Below are 22,619 nucleotides of genomic sequence, written 5' to 3' on the forward strand. Positions count from 1 at the left end.
ACACATCTTCCCCTTACTGCCCCCACACCCACCTATTAAGACAGTTTCCACAGCTTTCTCACTCTTGGCTCACTCTACCCACACAGTCCATTTGAGTGAAAATGAGGAGGTTGGTAGGCTATTGCATACCAAGACATAAACATAATCCATGACGCCTCGTTAACTGTATTGAGTGTAAAGGTTACATAAACACCTGTGGTTTTTGTAAACATGTATATTTTGGCTGATTCCTAGACTGCTGTTGTGGCAAAAGCAGCTCCTGCTGTAAGTGCTTCTCTTGTCCTGGTTAGCTACTGTTTTTTTAACATGATAGCAGTACCCTAGCCGTGAGGGCTGGATGGGTCTGGGAGACCAGTTCAGACCGGTCCGGGAGCATCTGATACAGGTGTACTGTAACTGTACTGCAGAGACAAGGCGTACTGTGTCAGGCAGCTGAATGTGGGGAGTCTATTGTAAATCTACCCCCCCCCCCCCCCCCCCAAAAAGACAGAAAAAATAAATGTTGTAATCAGTGGATTGTAAATGCTCCATTATATTTGTGTGCTGACAAAGACAGAGGGACTGTGGTTGATCTTCTGTCTGAGATAATAGAGCTCACTGATTGACGTAAGCTCTAGATTGCTGCCATTAGCCCTTTTCTCTGTCAACACTGGGATGAGTGATGGGATTTCTTACACATTATCCTCCCTGCTGCCATGTGGCTGAGACAATTCATGTCTGAAGGGGTGAACAGTGCAGCAGGGCAGAATACAGTGGTGTACCATTCAAGGCATTAGCCTCAGTATCAGGGTGGTACAGTGATATGACCTGTTCAATAGTCTATCGGGGTGGGATTGTAGATAGAAAATCAAAGGGACATTGTTGGCTCTCCATACAGTAGGCCTGTTAAACCAGAGTGATTCGGTGATGGTGATTCATCTTATTCCTGGACTAAAAATCTCTTTCAATAGATATTCTCCATTGAGCTTGTTTTTAGTCCAGGACTAGGCTTAATCTCAGATCTGAAAACCAGCCCTAAGAGTTCAGCTCTTTAAATAAGCACTAGGATATAAAACACATCGGGACGAATCTCGACTTGAGATGCGCACATGTAACTCAAACACATCTCCCAATGAAATCAATCAATCAATTAAGTTGAGTGCCTGTGTCTCCAGGAAGGATTCATCTGCTCACATCCTCCATCCGTGTGGTGGTATATAGAGCTGGAGGTTAATTTAGCCCCATTGTTACAGTTTTAGATAGACAGCATGGAGACCTGAAGGCAGCTGACAGACACTTCCCCCTCCACTCCTATTTAAACACGACCATCAGCAGAACTACCGCTATTAAGGATCCAAAGTTCAAAGCTGCAAGGTCTGATGGACTCCTGTCTACAAGGACTGCCAGTGTCAACATCAGCCAAATCCACCTCCACTCATGATACATAATCCCTTGGTTCTAAACTACCTAAGAGACCAATACAGTGATAAGAGAGGAGGGTATGTTGCACAGTATTCAGTCTGCCTCCCACCTTGACCAGCCTCCAGGACTCGGCGATGATGGCGTACTGCACACGGTTTAGGGCGAAGCCGTCAATCTCTTTCTTCAGCCTGACGGGAGCCTGGCCCACGGCAGTCATCAGGGCGTGGGTGGTGTCCATCACCTCCGCCAACGTCTCTGGGTGTGGCACCAGCTCCACCAGACGCACGTAGTAGGGCGGGTTCACCTGTAGGGGGCGAAACTCGTCAGCTCAAAACAACAACAGAGAGAACATCTCCATATCAATAGACCATCTCTTAATTTCCTCTATTCCAGGGATCATCAACTAGATTCAGCTGTGGGCCGAAACATAATTATTACAAATAATTTGTAGACTGCAAATTGACTGCAAGATGCCCAAACAGATTTGACTAAAACATAATAATTTCAAACCTTGCTTACATTTGTATACGATCACGTGTCTCTTTATTATGCGTGGGAATACTTGGGAGCAGATTTCTTAAATTAAAATCACTCGGAGCTGATTTTCTTGGAGCATTTTTACAGTCTCTTATGTCCAACAATAAAAATAAATAATAAAATGTTTGTTTTTGCGCAGAAAACTTGGGGGGGGGGGGGCAAATAAATCCACCCGCCATGCCAAATTCGGCTCGCAGGCCACCAGTTGGAGAACCCTGCTATTTTCTTTATTTGAGATGATTAAAAATTTATAAAAAAATACGTGGACATAGACTAGTACAGCTCCCTCAAATCAGTGCAGATGAGGGAGAGGAGACAAGGGGGAGGAAGCTAATGTGTTGGACCGCATTACTCTGTAAGCCATTTATACACACAGGGGCTATCGATGAGCAGGGATTATCTCACATTGTCCTCTGTGAAGGCCTCTCTGATAGGAGTGGCACTGAGGTAAAACCATTGGGGGATTAGGCTAAACATTCACCATACACATGCACATGCACTTTCCCAGGTAAAGGTGAACTCGTCTCTCTCCGGCCATAGAAGGACTGCACGTGTTTGTGTTTCAGCGTCAAGGTGATGATAAGGGTGGAATTTCTGTGTTTAGCCAGTTGTTAGGAGACTGGGGGAAGACTAGACAAGGACTGGAGTGCAATAAAATGTAGTGTTGCAACAGAAGGGTTAGAACATGAAGGTTACAAATGCCACAACTGGAATGGATGGGTCATTCCCTTGTGCAAATATAAAAAGTTCTGGCTCGGGCAGGGAGAAAGAGAGCTTGTGCAAATATAAAAAGTTCTGGCTCGGGCAGGGAGAAAGAGAGCTTGTGCAAATATAAACAGTTCTGGCTCGGGCAGGGAGAAAGAGAGCTTGTGCAAATATAAAAGTTCTGGCTCGGGCAGGGAGAAAGAGAGCTTGTGCAAATATAAAAAGTTCTGGCTCGGGCAGGGAGAAAGAGAGCTTGTGCAAATATAAACAGTTCTGGCTCGGGCAGGGAGAAAGAGAGCTTGTGCAAATATAAACAGTTCTGGCTCGGGCAGGGAGAAAGAGAGCTTGTGCAAATATAAACAGTTCTGGCTCGGGCAGGGAGAAAGAGAGCTTGTGCAAATATAAACAGTTCTGGCTCGGGCAGGGAGAAAGAGAGCTTGTGCAAATATAAACAGTTCTGGCTCGGGCAGGGAGAAAGAGAGCTTGTGCAAATATAAAAAGTTCTGGCTCGGGCAGGGAGAAAGAGAGCTTGTGCAAATATAAAAAGTTCTGGCTCGGGCAGGGAGAAAGAGAGCTTGTGCAAATATAAAAAGTTCTGGCTCGGGCAGGGAGAAAGAGAGCTTGTGCAAATATAAAAAGTTCTGGCTCGGGCAGGGAGAAAGAGAGCTTGTGCAAATATAAAAAGTTCTGGCTCGGGCAGGGAGAAAGAGAGCTTGTGCAAATATAAAAAGTTCTGGCTCGGGCAGGGAGAAAGAGAGCTTGTGCAAATATAAAAAGTTCTGGCTCGGGCAGGGAGAAAGAGAGCTTGTGCAAATATAAAAAGTTCTGGCTCGGGCAGGGAGAAAGAGAGCTTGTGCAAATATAAAAAGTTCTGGCTCGGGCAGGGAGAAAGAGAGCTTGTGCAAATATAAAAAGTTCTGGCTCGGGCAGGGAGAAAGAGAGCTTGTGCAAATATAAACAGTTCTGGCTCGGGCAGGGAGAAAGAGAGCTTGTGCAAATATAAACAGTTCTGGCTCGGGCAGGGAGAAAGAGAGCTTGTGCAAATATAAACAGTTCTGGCTCGGGCAGGGAGAAAGAGAGCTTGTGCAAATATAAACAGTTCTGGCTCGGGTAGGGAGAAAGAGAGCTTGTGCAAATATAAAAAGTTCTGGCTCGGGCAGGGAGAAAGAGAGCTTGTGCAAATATAAAAAGTTCTGGCTCGGGCAGGGAGAAAGAGAGCTTGTGCAAATATAAAAAGTTCTGGCTCGGGCAGGGAGAAAGAGAGCTTGTGCAAATATAAAAAGTTCTGGCTCGGGCAGGGAGAAAGAGAGCTTGTGCAAATATAAACAGTTCTGGCTCGGGCAGGGAGAAAGAGAGCTTGTGCAAATATAAAAGTTCTGGCTCGGGCAGGGAGAAAGAGAACTTGTGCAAATATAAACAGTTCTGGCTCGGGCAGGGAGAAAGAGAGCTTGTGCAAATATAAACAGTTCTGGCTCGGGCAGGGAGAAAGAGAGCTTGTGCAAATATAAAAGTTCTGGCTCGGGCAGGGAGAAAGAGAGCTTGTGCAAATATAAAAGTTCTGGCTCGGGCAGGGAGAAAGAGAGCTTGTGCAAATATAAAAAGTTCTGGCTCGGGCAGGGAGAAAGAGAGCTTGTGCAAATATAAACAGTTCTGGCTCGGGCAGGGAGAAAGAGAGCTTGTGCAAATATAAACAGTTCTGGCTCGGGCAGGGAGAAAGAGAGCTTGTGCAAATATAAACAGTTCTGGCTCGGGCAGGGAGAAAGAGAGCTTGTGCAAATATAAACAGTTCTGGCTCGGGCAGGGAGAAAGAGAGCTTGTGCAAATATAAAAAGTTCTGGCTCGGGCAGGAGAAAGAGAGCTTGTGCAAATATAAAAAGTTCTGGCTCGGGCAGGGAGAAAGAGAGCTTGTGCAAATATAAACAGTTCTGGCTCGGGCAGGGAGAAAGAGAGCTTGTGCAAATATAAACAGTTCTGGCTCGGGCAGGGAGAAAGAGAGCTTGTGCAAATATAAACAGTTCTGGCTCGGGCAGGGAGAAAGAGAGCTTGTGCAAATATAAACAGTTCTGGCTCGGGCAGGGAGAAAGAGAGCTTGTGCAAATATAAACAGTTCTGGCTCGGGCAGGGAGAAAGAGAGCTTGTGCAAATATAAAAAGGCATCCTGTTTCCTATGCTGTGCAGGGTTTTGGCCAAAAGTAGTGCCCTGTATAGGGTGCCATATTGGACACAGCCTTGGTGTTTGTGGTAGCGCAGTACTGACCGGGTGAGATATGATGCAGCGCTTCTGGTTCTGGACCTGGGAGAAGATGTTGCTAGGCAACAGGCAGGAGGTGGAGCTACTGAAGATCACCCCCTCTCCCACATGACTCTCCACCGCCTGGAAGACACTCCGCTTGGCCTCGATCTCCTCAAACACACACTCCTGTACACAGACACACACGTTTGTTTAGCAGAGAAAATGTGACAGGAAAGTTAATACATTTAACAGATTTAAGGTCATCGCAGTGGGAACAGGGACATTCAGTACAAAATTATGAACAAATATTAGGACATACAGAAATACAATGTAAAGACTGATGAGAACAAACATGGTGTACTTTCAAATGAAACATTTTCTGCTGGGAAAATTGTATTGTTCTATTTCACACCATTTTTATTTGGGTAAATTAAAAAAGGGGAAAACAACTACTTTCCCAGCTATATGGTTCTGTCGTTAACTACACTATGGCACATGATATGAGATTTCACGTCTTGAACACATAGTTATAAGACATGTCATGACATCTTCCTATAAGTCTGCCTATTTCTTAAGACTGAAAGCGAATATTGTTTTCCTTTGAAAACCTTCAAACATGAGGTCGTGCCTTTAAATTACATTTCCCCTTTATTTTAACAGTAAGGGGAACAACCTTCTCATGGTCCCCGGTCACAAGAAGGTTGTGTATTGCTGACATAAGTGTTTCAATACAAACATTATAACCATAGAAACCACACTGAAACAAACATATTTGGCATGATAATATCATTGCTTCTTATAAATTAATACAGAACACCGCTTGTGCTTTATCCTGTTTAATTCATCACTCACCAATATGCACAGACAAGTGTATTGAAGGCCACGATGCTCTTTCACCTAACTAAACTAAGCAGGTTAGATTAACTACACAATGGCTGCAGGTAATGTTCCCTCTAAACTCCCCCAGGACTGCCATGCAGAAAAATATCACCCCGCGCAGAGAAGCACGAGATTGAACTTTCTAGAGTTTTCCCTCTTTGTTAACACTATCAACGTTTCCCTTTACTGTGGGAACTGTGATCGAATCAACGCAATATTATCCACTTTCAATGCAACATACCGAAACAAAACAAACTATTCAAGACTTAGTATGCAAAACTAATATGCAAGAGATTTTGTTCTAGGCAGAACGCAGAGTAGGATTCTATGCATTGACACACACGACTCAGCCCATACTCCACACAGACCGGTGTGGCATTACCAATCAGAGCTGCAGTAGGCCTATATGTAAATAGACCATTGCCATAAATGGATCTGTGCCATTTACCTTGAACTGGACTGTGTTAACAGCATGAGCGGTCGTGAGTAGATGCGCTTGTTTTGAAATCAAAGTGAGAGCTGCATGTAGCCACCTGAGCACATTTGTTCATAACCTTTGCTAGTTAGTGAGTTATTAGCCCAGTTATAGATAATTTGTAGTTAGCAATTGGGGAGTGCAATGCTTCCTACAAGAGCACAAAACGTGTACATTTCTAGACATCTTTGAAAGCGAGTTGGGTAAAGAGCTTTTTAGTGTTGTATTTTGAATAAGCTAGGTAGCCAATAGGCAGAGGGGAGTAATTTGTCTGAGTCTCTGTAAAATTGGTATGGGAATAATAATGCATTTTATTTTGGAAAGTGGTTCCTTGTATACAACACAAACTTTTCCTTGTCTGAAAAACGGGTTCATGTCAAGCCGACATGTTTTTTTTTTTAAAGTCTCATGGAATGTAAGCCTACACTGAACACCACACATGGCTGCTACTGTAGACTGAATGACAGAACAGCTTTTTCCATTTTAAAATGTAATGGGATGTATTTTCTCCATTGTTTTTTATGGTAGGCCACTCTGGTAGGCCTACATGATGATCAAATAGGCACAGTAGCCTACTTGACCACTGTCTGAAACTGTAACTTAAAGCAGCTACAGCCTCAGTGTTCACAGCAAACGCATGCTGGAAGTTGCACAGAATTTATTTTCACAACATTCAAGTTTGTGCTCTGCAGACCTGAAATTTGCTCATTGCCGAAAAATATTTGAGGGGACATTGGCTGCAGGGATGTGTTGTGGGTCAATAATGTAAGGTGGCGGTAAGGTGTGTCTGTCAGTCACCCTTGCAATGGTTACTATGTCTTTAACAGTAGAATAAATAATAACTTCATGACAAAGTTGCACGTCACCAGATTAAACTTGTGACGCTCGCTCACATAAAGAGACAAAAATCAACAATTACCAACTGAGGCGGGACACATTTTGCCTAAAAGGAGAAGATATTCTGCATATAAATCATAAGTCTTAAGTGGGAAAACAATTATAAAGCCTATTGATTCAGAATGAGGTTAGCATAAATGAAAGAGTGACGCATGAGAGCACCAACTGTTCCGGACGACAGTGTGATCTCACTCTCCGTAGCCGATGTGAGTAAGACCTTTATACAGGTTAACTTCTTATGGCTGCAGGGGCAGTATTGAGTAGCTTGGATGAAAGGTGCCCAAAGTAAACGGCCTGCTCCTCAGTCCCAGTTACTAATATATGCATATTATTAGTATTGGATAGAAAACACTCTGAAGTTTCTAAAACTGTTTGAATTATGTCTGTGAGTATAACAGAACTCATATGGCAGGTAAAAACCTGAGAAAAAATCCAAACAGGAAGTGGAAATTCTGAGACGACCATTGGTCGAGTTTCAACCAAGATCCCATTGAAATCACAGCGAGATATGAATGAGTATTCACTTCCTACGGCTTCCACTAGATGTCAACAATCTGTAGAACTATGTCTGATCACTCTACTGTTAAGGGGGGCCGAAGGAGACAGGAATGAGTCACCACTGCCATGAGGTGAACATTATTTGACCACGCGCGTTCACATGAGAGGCAGCTCCGTTCCATCGCTCATCTGAAGTCAATGTAATTCTCCGGTTGGAACGTTATTCAAGATTTATTTGAACAACATTCTAAAGATTGATTCAATACATCGTTTGACATGTTTCTACTGACTGTTACGGAACTTTTGGACATTGTCACGTTTTAGTGAACGCGCTTTGTGACTTTGGAATTGTTTACCAAAGGCGCTAACCAAAGTAGCTAATTGGACATAAATAACGGACATTATCGAACAAATCAAACATTTATTGTGGACCTGGGATTCCTGGGAGTGCATTCTGATGAAGATCATCAAAGGTAAGGTAATATTTATCATGTCATTTCTGGTTTGTTGACTCCAACATGGCAGCTACTTTGACTCTTGTTCTGAGCTCCGTCTCAGATTATTGCATGGTTTGCTTTTTCCGTAAGTTTAAAAAAAAATCTGACACAGCGGTTGCATTAAGGAGAGGTATATCTATAATTCCATGTGTATAACTTGTATTATCATCTACATTTATGATGAGTATTTCTGTTGAAACGATGTGGCTATGCACTATCACTGGATGTTTTTGGAACTAGTGAATGTAACGCGCCAATGTAAACTCCGATTTTTTTATATAAATATGAACTTTATCAAACAAAACATGCATGTATTGCGTAACATGAAGTCCTATGAGTGTCATCTGATGAAGATCATCAAAGGTTAGTGATTCATTTTAGCTATATTTCTGCTTTTTGTGACTGCTATCTTTCGCTGGAAAAATGGCTGTACTTATTGTGGTTTGGTGTGACCTAACATAATCGTTTGTAGTGCATTCGCTGAAAAGCATATTTGAAATCGGACACTTCGGTGGGATTAACAACAAGATTACCTTTAAAATGGTATAAGAAACATGTATGTCTGAGGAATTTTAATTATGAGATTTCTGTTGTTTTGAATTTGGCGCCCTGCACTTCACTGGCTGTTGTCATATCATCCCGTTACCGGGATTGCAGCCATAAGAAGTTTTACCATTCACAAGTCCGTGACGGATTAACAGGACGCGTACTCTTCACTGACATTTTCAACCTCTCCCTGACCTAGTCTGTAATACCTACATGTTTCAAGCAGACCACCATAGTCCCTGTGCCCAAGAACGCAAAGGTAACCTGTCTAAATGCATGCTTTTCCACCGATAAATCCACGATAATTGAGAATTTCTACGGCTGGCCATGCTTTCTACCTGGCTACCCCAACCCCGGCCAACAGCTCCACACCCCCCGCAGCTACTTGCCCAAGCCTCCCCAGCTTCTCCTTCAGCCAAAGAGCTGCAAAACCTGGACCCGTACAAATCAGCTGGGTTAGACAATCTGGACCCTCTCTTTCTAAAATTATCCACCGCCATTGTTGCTACCCCTATTACCAGTCTGTTCAACCTCTTTCGTATAATCCGAGATCCCTAAAGTTTGGAAAGCTGCCGCGGTCATCCCCCTCTTCAAAAGGGGGTGGCACTCTAGACCCAAACTGTTATAGACCTATATCCATCCTGCCCTGCCTTTCTAAAGTCTTCGAAAGCCAAGTTAATAAACAGATCACTGACCATTTCGAATCCCACCGTACCTTCTCCGCTGTGCAATCCGTTTTCCGAGCTGGTCACGGATGCACCTCAGCCACGCTCAAGGTACTAAACGATATCATAACCGCCATTGATAAAAGACAGTACTGTGCAGCCGTCTTCATCGATCTGGCCAAGGCGTTTGACTCTGTCAATCACCGTATTCTTATCGGCAGACTCAACAGCCTTGGTTTCAGAGAGATCAGTGTGTCAAATCGGAGGGCCTGTTGTCCGGACCTCTGGCAGTCTCTATGGGGGTACCACAGGGTTCAATTCTCGGGCCGACTCTTTTCTCTGTATATATCAACGATGTCGCTCTTGCTGCTGGTGATTCCCTGATCCACCTCTACGCAGACGACACCATTCTGTATACTTCCGGCCCTTCTTTGGACACTGTGTTAACTAACCTCCAGATGAGCTTCAATTGTCATACAACTCTCCTTCCGTGGCCTTCAACTGCTCTTAAACGCTAGTAAAACCAAATGCATGCTTTTCAACCGTTCGCTGCCCGCACCCACCTACCATCACTACTCTGGACGGTTCTGACTTAGAATATGTGGACAACTACAAATACCTAGGTGTCTGGCTAGACTAAACTCTCCTTCCAGACTCATATTAAACATCTCCAATCCAAAATTACATCTAGAATCGGCTTCCTATTTCGCAAGAAAGCCTCCTTCACACACGCCACCAAACATACCCTCGTAAATCTGACTATCCTACCGATCCGTGACTTCGGCGATGTCATTTACAATATAGCTTCCAATACTCTACTCAGCAAACTGGATGCAGTCTATCATAGTGCCATCCGTTTTGTCACCAAAGCCCCATATACTACCCACCACTGCGACCTGTATGCTCTAGTCGGCTGGCCCTCGCTACATATTCGTCGCCAGACCCACTGGCTCCAGGTCATCTATAAGTCTTTGCTAGGTAAAGCTCCGCCTTATCTCAGCTCACTGGTCACAATAACACCCACCCGTAGCACGCTTTCCAGCAGGTGTATCTCACTGGTCATCCCCAAAGCCAAAACCTCCTTTGACTGCCTTTCCTTCCAGTTCTCTGCTGCCAATGACTGGAACGAATTGCAAAAAGCTGAAGCTGGAGACTTATATTTCCCTCACTAACTTTAAACATAAGCTATCTGAGCAGCTAACCGATCGCTGCAGTTGTACATAGCCCATCTGTAAATAGCCCACCCAATCTACCTACCTCATATTGTTTTTATTTACTTTTCTGCTCTTTTGCACACCAGTATTTCTACTTGCACATCATCTGCTCATCTATGACTCCAGTGTTAATTTGCTAAATTGTAATTACTTCGCTACTACAGCCTATTTATTTCCTTACCTCCTTACGCCATTTGCACACACTGTATATAGACTGTTTTTTCTCTATTGTGTTATTGACTGTACGCTTGTTTATTCCATGTGTAACTCTGTGTTGTTGTTTGTGTCGCACTGCTTTGCTTTATCTTGGCCAGGTCGCAGTTGTAAATGAGAACTTATTCTCAACTAGCTTACCTGGTTAAATAAAGGTGAAATAAAAAATGTACAGAAAAAAAGGGAAAAAAAGACTATCGCCCTGTAGCCTTGAAATGCTTTGAAAGGCTGTCATAGCTCACATCAACACCATCATCCCAGATATCCTGGACCCACTCCAACAGATCCACAGATGACGCAATTGATATTGCACTCCACACTGCCCTCTCCCACCTGAGCATGAGGAACACCTACGTGAGAATGCTGTTCATTGACTATAGCTCAGCATTCAACACCATTGTGCCCTTCAAGCTCATCACTAAGCTCAGTACCCTGCGACTTAACACCTCCCTCTGGAATTGGATCCAGGACTTGTGCTGAGGGTAGGCAACACCACATTCGTCACGCTGACCCTCAACACAGGGGCCTCTCAGGGGTGCGTGCTTAGTCCCCTCCTGTACTCCTTGTTCAACCATGACTGCATGGCCAAGCGCGACTCCAATACCATCATTAAGTTTGCTGACAACACGACAGAGGTTGGCCTGATCACCGATGACAATGAGACAGCCTGTAGGGAGGTGGTCAGTGACCTGGCAGTGTGGTACTAGGGCAACAACCACTCCCTCAACAAGACAAAGGAGCTGGTTGTAGATTACAGGACATCGAGTCGAGCACGGCACGATCCACATCGACGGGGCTGTAGAGGAGCAGGTCGAGAGCTTCTAGTTCCACTGTGTCCTCATCTCTAAGGAATTATCACGGTTCATACACACCAACACAGTTGTGAAGAAGGCACGACAACACCTCTTCCCCCTCAGGAGACTGAAAAGATTCGGAATGGGCCCCTCTGATCCTCAAAAAGTTCTATAGCTGCACCTTTGAGAGCATCTTGACTGGCTGCATCACCGCTTGGTATGGCAACTGCTTGGCATCCGACCGCAAGGCGTTACAGAGGGTAGTGTGTACGGCCGAGTGCATCACTGGGGCCAAGCTCCCTGCCATCCAGGACCTCTATACCAGGCAGTGTCAGAGGAAAGCCCTAAAAATAGTCAAAGACTCAAGTCATAGAGTGTTCTGTCTGCCACCGAACGGCAAGCGGTACCGGTGTACCAAGTCTGGAATCAACAGAACCCTGAACAGCTTCTATCCCCAAGCCATAAGACTGATAAATAGTTAGTCCGGGTAGCTATTGCTTTACTATTTAACTATCTGCATTGACCCTTTTTACACCAACACTTTTTTTATTTTTTTTTATTAATTTTTATCCCCTTTTCTCCCCAATTGTTCGTGGTATCCAATCGCTAGTAATTACTATCTTGTCTCATCGCTACAACTCCCGTACGGGCTCGGGAGAGACGAAGGTCGAAAGCCACGCGTCCTCCGAAGCACAACCCAACCAAGCCGCACTGCTTCTTAACACAGCGCGCCTCCAACCCGGAAGCCAGCCGCACCAATGTGTCGGAGGAAACACCGTGCACCTGGCCCCCTTGGTTAGCGCGCACTGCGCCCGGCCCGCCACAGGAGTCGCTGGAGCGCGATGAGACAAGGATATCCCTACCGGCCAAACCCTCCCTAACCCGGACGACGCTAGCCCAATTGTGCGTCGCCCCACGGACCTCCCGGTCGCGGCCGGCTGCGACAGAGCCTGGGCGCGAACCCAGAGACTCTGGTGGCGCAGCTAGCACTGCGATGCAGTGCCCTAGACCACTGCGCCACCCGGGAGGCTACACCAACACTTTTGACTCATCACATAAGCTGCTGCTAATGTTTATTATCTGTTCTCTTGCCTAGTCACTTCCTCCCTACCTATATGTACATATCTACCTGAATTACTTCATACCCCTGCACATCAACTCAGTACTGGTACCCCGTGTATATAGCCAAGTTATCATTACTCATTGTGTATTTATTTATTGTCTTTTTCTATTTATCAAATTTTTTTCTCTCTGCATTATTGGGAAGGGCCCGTAAGTAAGCATTTCATTGTTTAACTACACCTGTTCTTTACGAAGCATGTGACAAATACATTTGATATGACAGTGTTTCCAAAAACAAAACAAAAAAACTAGGGAAACACTGAGTGAACTGCAGTCAGTGAGGAAACGTATCTGAACCAGGAAAAGATACTCTGAATATTTCCCAGCAGCATTTCCCTGTAACTCTCTAAAACACCTTCTTTTGTTCTCCGCCACAGTATTACTTGATGATTTCAATCGATACACTGTAATGATTAAACCTGTGTAATACCATATACCTATCTCCCATGTGCCCACTGAGCAGGCATTCCTTCCCCTCAAAGAGAGACAGTGTTGTCTATACTGGTGTGTCGGATGGAATGTGACTCCTGTCTTTGGCTAAAAGACCACACTTCCTGGCTCACGTGGTGTGTTTGTGAGCGTGCGTAAAGCGGGACTAAGACCAGATGAGTGATGAGATGGTTAACCACACTGTAAGGAATTCAACTGTCATGTGGCTTCTCCTATTGTCTCTCCCATACCACATCCTCCTACACCTTCCATTACAGGAAAGCCAACCTTTCTTGGGAGGGGATGGGCAAATCTGGCAAACCTGGCTTTTGTTCTAGACTATTGAGACGCACCCTCAGGGCCTCTGTAATGTTTTTGAATTAAGAAAAATAACACACTACCGTTCAAAAGTTTGGGGTCACTTAGAAATGTCCTTGTTTTCCATGAAAACATACATGAAATTAGTTGCAAAATGAATAGGAAATATAGTTAAGATGTTGACAAGGTTATAAATAATGATTTTTAATTGAAACAATTGTGTCCTTCAAACTTTGCTTTCGTCAAAGCATCCTCCATTTGCAGCAATTACAGCCTTGTAGACCTTTGGCATTGTAGTTGTCAATTTGAGGTAATCTGAAGAGATTTCACCCCATGCTTCCTGAAGCACCTCCCACAAGTTGGATTGGCTTGATGGGCACTTCTTATGTACCATACGGTCAAGCTTCTCCCACAACAGCTCAATAGGGTTGTGATCCGGTGACTGTGCTGGCCACTCCATTATAGACAGAATACCAGCTGACTGCTTCTTCCCTAAATAGTTCTTGCATAGTTTGGAGCTGTGCTTTGGGTCATTATCTTGTTGTAGGAGGAAATTGGCTCCAATTAAGCGCCATCCACAGGGTATGGCATGGCGTTGCAAAATGGAGTGATAGCCGTCCTTCTTCAATATCCCTTTTACCCTGTACAAATCTCCCACTTTCCCACCACCAAAGCACACCCAGACCATCACAATGCCTCCACCATGATTGACAGATGGCGTCACTCCATCATCTTCTTTGTGATCCGAACACCTCAAACTTAGATTTGTCTGTTCATAACACTTTTTTCCAATCTTCCTTTGTCCAGTGTCTGTGTTCTTTTGCCCATTTTAATAATTTATTTTTATTGGCCAGTCTGAGATGTGGCTTTTTCTTTGCAACTCTGCCTAGAAGGCCAGCATCCCGGAGTCGCCTCTTCACTGTTGACGTTGAGACTGGTGTTTTGCGGGTACTATTTAATGAAGCTGCCAGTTGAGGACTTGGAAGTGTCTCAAACTAGACACTCCAATGTACTTGTCCTCTTGCTCAGTTGTGCACCGGGGCCTCCCACTCCTCTTTCTATTCTGGTTAGAGCCAGTTTCCGCTGTCCTGTGAAGGGAGTAGTACACAGTGTGGTATGAGATCTTCAGTTTCTTGGCAATTTCTCGCATGGAATAGCCTTCATTTCTCAGAACAGGAATAGACTGATGACTTTCAGAAGAAAGGTCTTTGTTTCTGGCCATTTTGAGCCTGTAATCGAACCCACAAATGCTGATGCTCCAGATACTCAACTAGTCTAAAGAAGGCCAGTTGTACTGCTTCTTTAAATCAGCACAACAGTTTTCAGCTGTGCTAACATAATTACAAAAGGTTTTGCCAATCTGCCATTTCCAGCTACAATAGTCATTTACAACATTAACAATGTCTATATTGTATTTCTGATCAATTTGATGTTATTTTAATGGACAAAATATTCGCTTTCCTTCAAAAACAAGGACATTTCTAAGTGACCCCAAACTTTTGAACGGTAGTGTATATATATCAACTTTTTGGGGGAACTCAATTGGGGTCTCAACTTACTACTGAGAGTTAGAAAGGTAATACACAAGGTGTAATTTCGAAATGTGGTTGTGCATCAGCAGATTTCCTCTTGTTATATGTCACTCACTGACAGTCACTCAATTAGCCCATGTAAGTTAAAATGTTTTAGATTGGTAAATTAGTCTAGTTAGTCTAGACAGCTATCTGAACTTGTAGTAGTCATGGCCAAATTACCAACTGGGCACATATTAAAACTTCTTATGGCTGCAATCCCGTTAACGGGATCGATATGACAACAGCCAGTGAAAGTGCAGGGCGCCAAATTCAAACACCAGAAATCTCATAATTAAAATTCCTCAAACATACATGTATCTTATATCATTTTAAAAGGTAATTTAATTGTTGTTAATCCCACCAAAGCGTCCGATTTCAAATAGGCTTTTCAGCGAAAGCACCACAAACAATTATGTTAGATCACCGCAAAATCACAGACAAACACAGTCATTTTTCCAGCCAAAGACAGGAGTCACAAAAAGCAGAAAGAGATAAAAATGAATCACTAACTTTTGATGATCTTAATCAGATGACACTCAGAGGACTTCATGTTACACAATACATATATGTTTTGTTCGATAAAGTTAATATTTATATCCAAAAACCTCAGTTTACATTGGCGCCATGTTCAGAAATGCCTCCAAAATATTCGGAGAAATTGCAGAGAGCCACGTCAAATAACATAAATACTCATCATAAACTTTGATGAAAGATACATGTTTTACATAGAATTAAAGATACACTTGTTCTTAATGCAACCGCTGTCAGATTTCAAAAAGGTTTACGGCAAAACACAATATTCAATAATCTGAAAACAGCATTCAGCCACAAAAGCAAGCCATACAGTTACCCGCCAAATTTGCAGTCAACAAAACTCATAAAAAGCATTATAAATCTTCACTTACCTTTGCTGATCTTCGTCGGAATGCACTCCCAGGACTCCCACAAGAAATGTTTGTTTTGTTCGGTAATGTCCATCATTTATGTCCAAATAGCTATTTTGTTAGCGTGTTTGGTAAACAAATCCAACGTCAGGAAGCGCATTCACTAAAAGCTGACGAAATGTCCAAAAGTTCCGTAACAGTCAGTAGAAACATGTCGAACTATGTTTTGAATCAATCTTTAGAATGCTTTTAACATAAATCTTGAATAACGTTCCAACCGGAGAATTACATTGACTTCAGATGAGCGATGGAACGGAGCTCCCTCTCATGTGAACGTGCATGGTCAGAGCATGGTCAGGTCATGGCAGACCTGACTAATTTCCCTCTCATTCGGCCCCCCTTCACAGTTGAGGCATCAGACAAGGTTCTACAGACTGTTGACATCTAGTGGAAGCCGTAGGAAGTGCAAACTCATCCATATCTCACTGTGAATTCAATAGGATCTTGGTTGAAAATCGACCAGCCTCAGAATTCCCACTTCCTGTTTGGATTTTTTCTCAGATTTTCGCCTGCCATATGAGTTCTGTTATACTCACAGACATCATTCAAACAGTTTTAGAAACTTCAGAGTGTTTTCTATCCAATACGAATAATAATATGCATATATTAGCAACTGGGACTGAGGAGCAGGCAGTTTACTATGGGCACCTCTGTGCACCTTTCATCCAAGCTACTCAATACTGCCCCTGCAGCCATAAGAAGTTAAGATGGTATAAGTCATGTGTAGAATTGGAGGAAATTAGCTTTTAAAACTGCAAAGAATTATCCCCACCCAATGGCAAAATGTTTAGAATTGCAGGAAATTAGCAGTAAAACAGCAACAACAACAAAATGTTAGGTAAAGCAAACATATTTGTTTACCTTTTGTTAATAAAAATATTTTTTCTGCTAACAGATCCCTCTGTACGTATTAAATTATAGTTTTAAATCCTGGCTCGGAGTTAATGTGAGTTAATGTGTAGCGGCTAATTGTATTGCTAATAGGCTATGTGTTTGTAGATCGACTGAGGTGAATGAAGCTACAGCAACAAATGTGATATGGCTAGGGTCATTTTTGCTTGTTTTTGCTGTTCACCAAATGGCATTTTAGAGATTTTAAATTGAATAGAAATGCAGTAAATGAGATGTTACTTTCTTAAACTCCCCGCCCCAAAAGAATCCCTGGCTACGGCCCTGTGCACCCTAGGTAAGTGTTATTGCTATTTTTCTCATAGATGATACTCATACCAGTCATCCTAATGTACCTGGACGAAGAAGGCTCCCTCTAGTGCCTGGCAGAGGTCATTGTGGCTGCTCAGTAGGGCTAGCTGCTCTGAGGCACTTCGATCCCCCCTCAGCATGCACTCTTCCTGCAGATCCTCAAGCTGTTTCCTAGGCCGACAGAGAGAGGGAGAAGGGGTTAACAAACATACACGCAAGCAAGTATGCACACATACACACATAAACCACAAAAGCTTTTTCAATAACTACACAGATAACTCAGTGACCTGTGGAATATGAAGTGCCACCTTAGTACATAATGAATATACTGTGAGACTAAATGTTGACAGCTTGGTTTTCTAGCCAATACCAAATGCAACGGTGCATTCCCTATGCTATGGTTTCTCGGGCTTTGAATAGTGTTCAAATCACTCAATGAACAGGCATCTGTTTTTCAAAGTGAATGAGTAAATGAAAACCTTTTTATGTAAATAACATATCTTCTCGGTAGCTCTATGGTGAGGCCTGTGGTATGAGGAATTAAATGTGTAGTTGTTTCAGTGGTGTGTGAAAGCTTGTTTAAAAGGTAACCAGAAAGCAAGACACAGGTAACTGCCAAAATAAAGAAAACACTTGAATAAATGAGGGATACAAAATATATTGTTAGCAGCTGCTTACACACAGGTGTGGTTTCTGAGTTAATTAAGCAATTAACATAACATCATGCATAGGGTCATGTATAAAAATGGCCAGCTGCCCATTATTTTGGCTGTTGCATAATACATTTTACTGAGACAAAAAGATCCCACCTTGTCTAGCATATTTTGTTTTGTCGACATTTGGAAAGTTTACCAACAAATGTTCTGTTTTAATTAGACCTGTTATTACATTTTTTTATCCGACATGTACTTTACTTGCATAAAGACATTGGATGGAAACCTGGTTAGTCACTTTGAAATAGGGGTCTCAAAGGAGCATATGGGGTTTAAAGGGTGTGTGTCTCTCTGTGTCTCAGTCACCAGGTCTTAACCCAATTGAAGACTTATGGGAGATTCTGGAGCAGTGCCTGAGACCATCAACAAAACACCAAATCGTGGAATTTCTTGTTGAAGAATGGTGTTGCATCCCTCCAATAGAGTTCCAGACACTTGTAGAATCTATGCCAAGGCACATTGAAGCTGTTCTGGTGGCCCAAAGCCCTATTAAGATATTTAAAGTAGAATTGACAGCTTTTTAACAACTTTTCAGGTATGAAACAAACAGATAATCATATCAATCAAAAATATCAAATTCCCACTCTATGCTACAAAACCAACTTTAGAAGAGGTTTTAAAAATAGTTTCTATTTGACTCAACATTCCATGACGTACACTAAGGCATTGTTGGCAGAATAGATGGATGCAGTTCAATGCATGATTCATATAATTTGCAATACACTTCTTGGTAGGCCAAAACTATTTTGCTATCAGGTTGTAAATCACAGCTGGCCTGGTACATTGTTTGCTGCCTCCATTTGAGATGCACTGCTCCAATATTTGGGACAAAAACTGACAAATGTAACTAAGGCTGGGAATGTCAATACAATCAAACTAACAAGGGCAATGATCACAAGTCACGTGGCTAATAGGCTAGCGTATCTATTTATGTAGCAATCTAAAAACATTGAGCCTAGCGTTAACTAGATAGCTGCTAGGAGGATGTCATGTCATTGGAGGAGTGGGTGAGTGACTGAATTCTTCCCCCCACATATAGTTTTTCGGTGGCTACACAGATAGAACAATGAGAGATATTTCACCAGGTGTATAAATGTGAAGCATCCGCTTGGCGTTTCCAATCACTACCAAATATGGTAGAGAGAGGCAGACCTGTGGCCGGCAGTGGGAGAAGATGGAACGAGATGGATTTTAGCCAAAATTCTGCAAATTTTCTCATTGATGAAACATTTGATCTCAATACAGTTTTCTGTTCCCAAAACTAGAATGTGTTATGAACAGAGTCGACAAAGTTTTGTAGACTTTACCCTTTGCCAAAGTGTACATTAAATTGCATTGTTTAGAAAGAGTGCAAAGGTGAACTGAGTTATTGCACATGTACAATTCACAGAGTAGGCATTCCCTAACGGAAATATGCAAATGTTTGCTAGAAATAGGATCTTGCTAGCTTGAGCTTGGCTCTGCCCACTTCCTTGCTAGTTCTGCCCACTATGACTAATTTGTTTCCATTGGAAATGACAGGCTGTGGTCTATCTTGGGTTAGGTATAAAAATCTTTGCTACACAGCTAGAGATGTAGGTGTCATTTGGTTAGCTAGCAAGAAATGTGAATTGCTTTGTTAGCTATCTCCAGATAACATGTAAACAGCCTAACCAGCTCTGCTAGGCCGAGTAAAATGGTCAGAGTGAGGTGTTCTCTCATTTGTGTCTGGAAGTAGCTAGCTAACAAGCTAGCCAATTTTAGCTAGTTAGCTTGGGTGCTTGGTTAGGACAAGCATGCATTGGCAGGCAAGCTGTAGAAGGACGAGTAGGCTACTATTCCCCATCGTTTATAAGTGAAATTTTGACGGCCAATTGGCTGAAAAAGTTTTAGAGGGTTTATCTAATGTTCCCTCGTTAGATTTGAGCTAATATCGCTCTAGTTAGCATTAGTTGTTGATCTTGTTGTTTATGTGCATAACTGAGGGAGAGAAAGCCTACCTGTTCATGGTTGTTTGATCAATAGGACTGTAAAGTTCCCAAATGTAAGAGGACTCCCGTGGTATTTACATATTTGCAGAAATCCATTCAGGTGTATTTTGTGACTTTTGGCGAATGCGTTCTAATCATCTAAAGTCGCACTGTTGTTGCTGCCTGTAAACACTCAGTCCAGTTCAAAGTGAATGATGGCTGCCCGAAACGCAAATAAGTAGGATTGAGTCACTTCAAACTGCAAATGTGAACAAGGCTTTAATACTGGTGCTTCCTTTATTTTGGCAGTTACCTGTAAAAAATAAAAGATCAAGAATGCCCCCTACAGTCCAATAGGTTTATTTATTTTAACCAATGTGCAGTTGAGCAAATCTCATTATACATTTCAAAACAGCATGGTATATAGAGCAAGGTTTCCAAACGCTCTCCTCTGGGACCACCAGGTATTTGACATATTTTTGGGGAAGTACTGGTATAGAGACTTGAAGCAAACAAGACATACAATGGCTCAGTTAGGCTATACGGTAGCAAATAGCTATTTATTCGACTAGCAGGTTGTTTGTGATATTTTTAGAGGCCAACCTCAAAGTGTCTGTATGATGCTAGATGTGAAACCCTTCTAAATGAATCATAACAGGAGATATCTGGACTAGGCTAGTAGTCCTCTCCCTACAAAATGGGGTGTTAACCCCAATGTCATGGCTAAATTCCCAACCTGGCCCCATTCCATCATGGCCACTTAATCATGCCCCTCATTCCTAATTGGCATATATCACTCCTCACCTCTACACCTAATAGCTGATGTGCGGTGCGCGTTCTGGCAGAAAAATGGTCGCCGCATTGGTGGTGGATGAAGTGCGTTTCCCCCTTACTATGTAAAGCGCTTTGAGTACCTCAGTTGGTAGAAATAATATTATCCAATCCACGATTCATTATTATTACAAATGTCACTAAGAACATTTTCCCATCTTCCAGAGCCTTGAGCTCAAAATACACTGGGTTAAAGTTAAATTCTTTACATATAATAGAAACACCACAGGGGAGAGGACCATGTTCACCTAAAGCGATGTGTCGCCTCCTAATGTTCAACTAATCATAATTTGTCCATGTTTTCAACAAAGTACACTCTATGGTTGTTGGTGGGTTTGTAAAGTTAAAAGGACTCACTGATCATGTTGTTTTGGTGTGTCTTTGGTGTGAGTGCAAAAGAAGACTGAGGGGTATTTTGGTCATGCATATTATGTATGAGTCGATGCAGTCATGAGATATTTTGGTCATGTTTTGCCTTGTTTTCCAGGACTCACCTGACCTCCTGGATGGCCCTGGCAGCCTGGCCTGGCTGGTTGTCATAGATCTTCACTCTGTAGCCCCCACTTATAAACACCATGGCCCAGGAGCGCCCAATCAGCCCACTGAAATACACACAGAACAACAGAGCCAACATTTATCAATCAATCAATCTTTACTGTCCCCAGAGGGAAATTTGGATTGCCCCAGAATGGCTACATGCTTTTGATGAGAAATTAAATCCCTAACGACCAAATAGTCCAGTATGGCTCAGTTGTTAGAGCATGGCGCTTGCAACACCAGGGTGGTGGGTTTGATTCCCTCTGGGGCCACCCATTGCACTATGTAAATTGCTTTGGATAAAAGCACCTGCTAAATTGCAAATGTATGACTAAATTATTATAACATGATATATATTAGTATATATATCATATAATAGGAGTGATCCTCGATTTTGGGGGTCAGTCCAAAGGTGAACGAACACATGTTAATTTAATCATAAACCATAATGAAGTTAAAATGTAAACCGTGTTGTATGACAAGACTTTTCTGGCTCAAATTCCCCAAAAAAGGGTGGTAAGGTTCAACAGTGACAGAGCAGACATTTTTTTTGTGCCCTCAACATCCTTCAGGATTGTACAGAAATGGTGCCTAGAGGAGGCAGGAATAAGAACGCAAAGGCAAATAAAAGTGATGCCTGTTCTTGAAAGAAACCGTCGCCACCATCAAAATAACCACATGACCATATACGTTTGGAAAAACTATTGTACTAGATTCTACATTTTCATCTAGACAAAAAATACATTTTAATTAAGATAACATCACATGATATGCCTATAGCTACGAGCACAACATCCTGACCTGATATGACAAATTCAGTGAGTTACGTTATAGGCTAAAATAAAAAACACAGAGGCTATTCTCTCTTGTCTTGACACATGCACAACAAATATGAATACAATATATTTAACAACAAACGTTCAGTGTCATGAAAATGAACTAATTTCTTTACTTAGAGAAGTTTAGTTAATGATCAGCTGACCCTACTCAGCTCGAAGTTCACATGCATAAGCACACAACGTTAGCTAGCTAGCTAACGTTAGTTGTTGGAGCAATATTTTTTAGACAGATAAAGCTCATGAAATGTGAGGCTTCTGCTCACCTGCCAATAACGGTAATGGTCTTCCCCTCAGAGGAACTCATTTTGCAGTTTTGATTAGCAGTAAGTTATTGCAACATTGAAAACAGTCACTGTTTTTCCAAGAATACTCTGCATGCAAATCCTGCAACGCCCCTACTAGTCACTTGATTGTACGGTGCCCCAAAATGTTCAAAATAAAACGAGCGAAGAAAATTCATCATATGAAAATGTACATTCACCAATTTGCATTATTTTATTAATCATGTGGTGATGGTCTTGTTTAGCTATAACGTTACTTTTTACATTCTAAGCTGAGAACATTTAATTTTTTGTTGTTGTATGAAACCGGTGTCGCAGCTTCCTCACG

General features: G+C 42.5%; 1 protein-coding gene across 2 annotated transcripts in view; it reads right to left on the reverse strand.

The window, feature by feature from the left end:
* Nucleotides 1–22,417, reverse strand: part of cryl1 (crystallin, lambda 1) — a 37,547-nt gene extending 15,130 nt beyond the window's left edge. The window contains exons 1-5 of one of the 2 annotated variants that reach the window (XM_039007054.1): nt 22,274–22,417; nt 21,129–21,236; nt 17,186–17,312; nt 4,901–5,062; nt 1,511–1,705 (exon numbers count right to left, since the gene is read on the reverse strand). In XM_039007054.1, the coding sequence (XP_038862982.1) occupies nt 1,511–1,705; nt 4,901–5,062; nt 17,186–17,312; nt 21,129–21,236; nt 22,274–22,314 (633 nt within the window). In that variant the 5' untranslated portion in view covers nt 22,315–22,417. Of the gene's footprint in view, nt 1–1,510; nt 1,706–4,900; nt 5,063–17,185; nt 17,313–21,128; nt 21,763–22,273 lie in introns of both variants that reach the window. The other variant, XM_039007055.1, reaches the window with a different exon arrangement.
* Between the last annotated feature and the right edge of the window lie 202 nt (nt 22,418–22,619).

Source organism: Salvelinus namaycush, chromosome 13 (assembly GCF_016432855.1).
Source record: "Salvelinus namaycush isolate Seneca chromosome 13, SaNama_1.0, whole genome shotgun sequence".
Taxonomy (NCBI): Eukaryota; Metazoa; Chordata; class Actinopteri; order Salmoniformes; family Salmonidae; genus Salvelinus; species Salvelinus namaycush.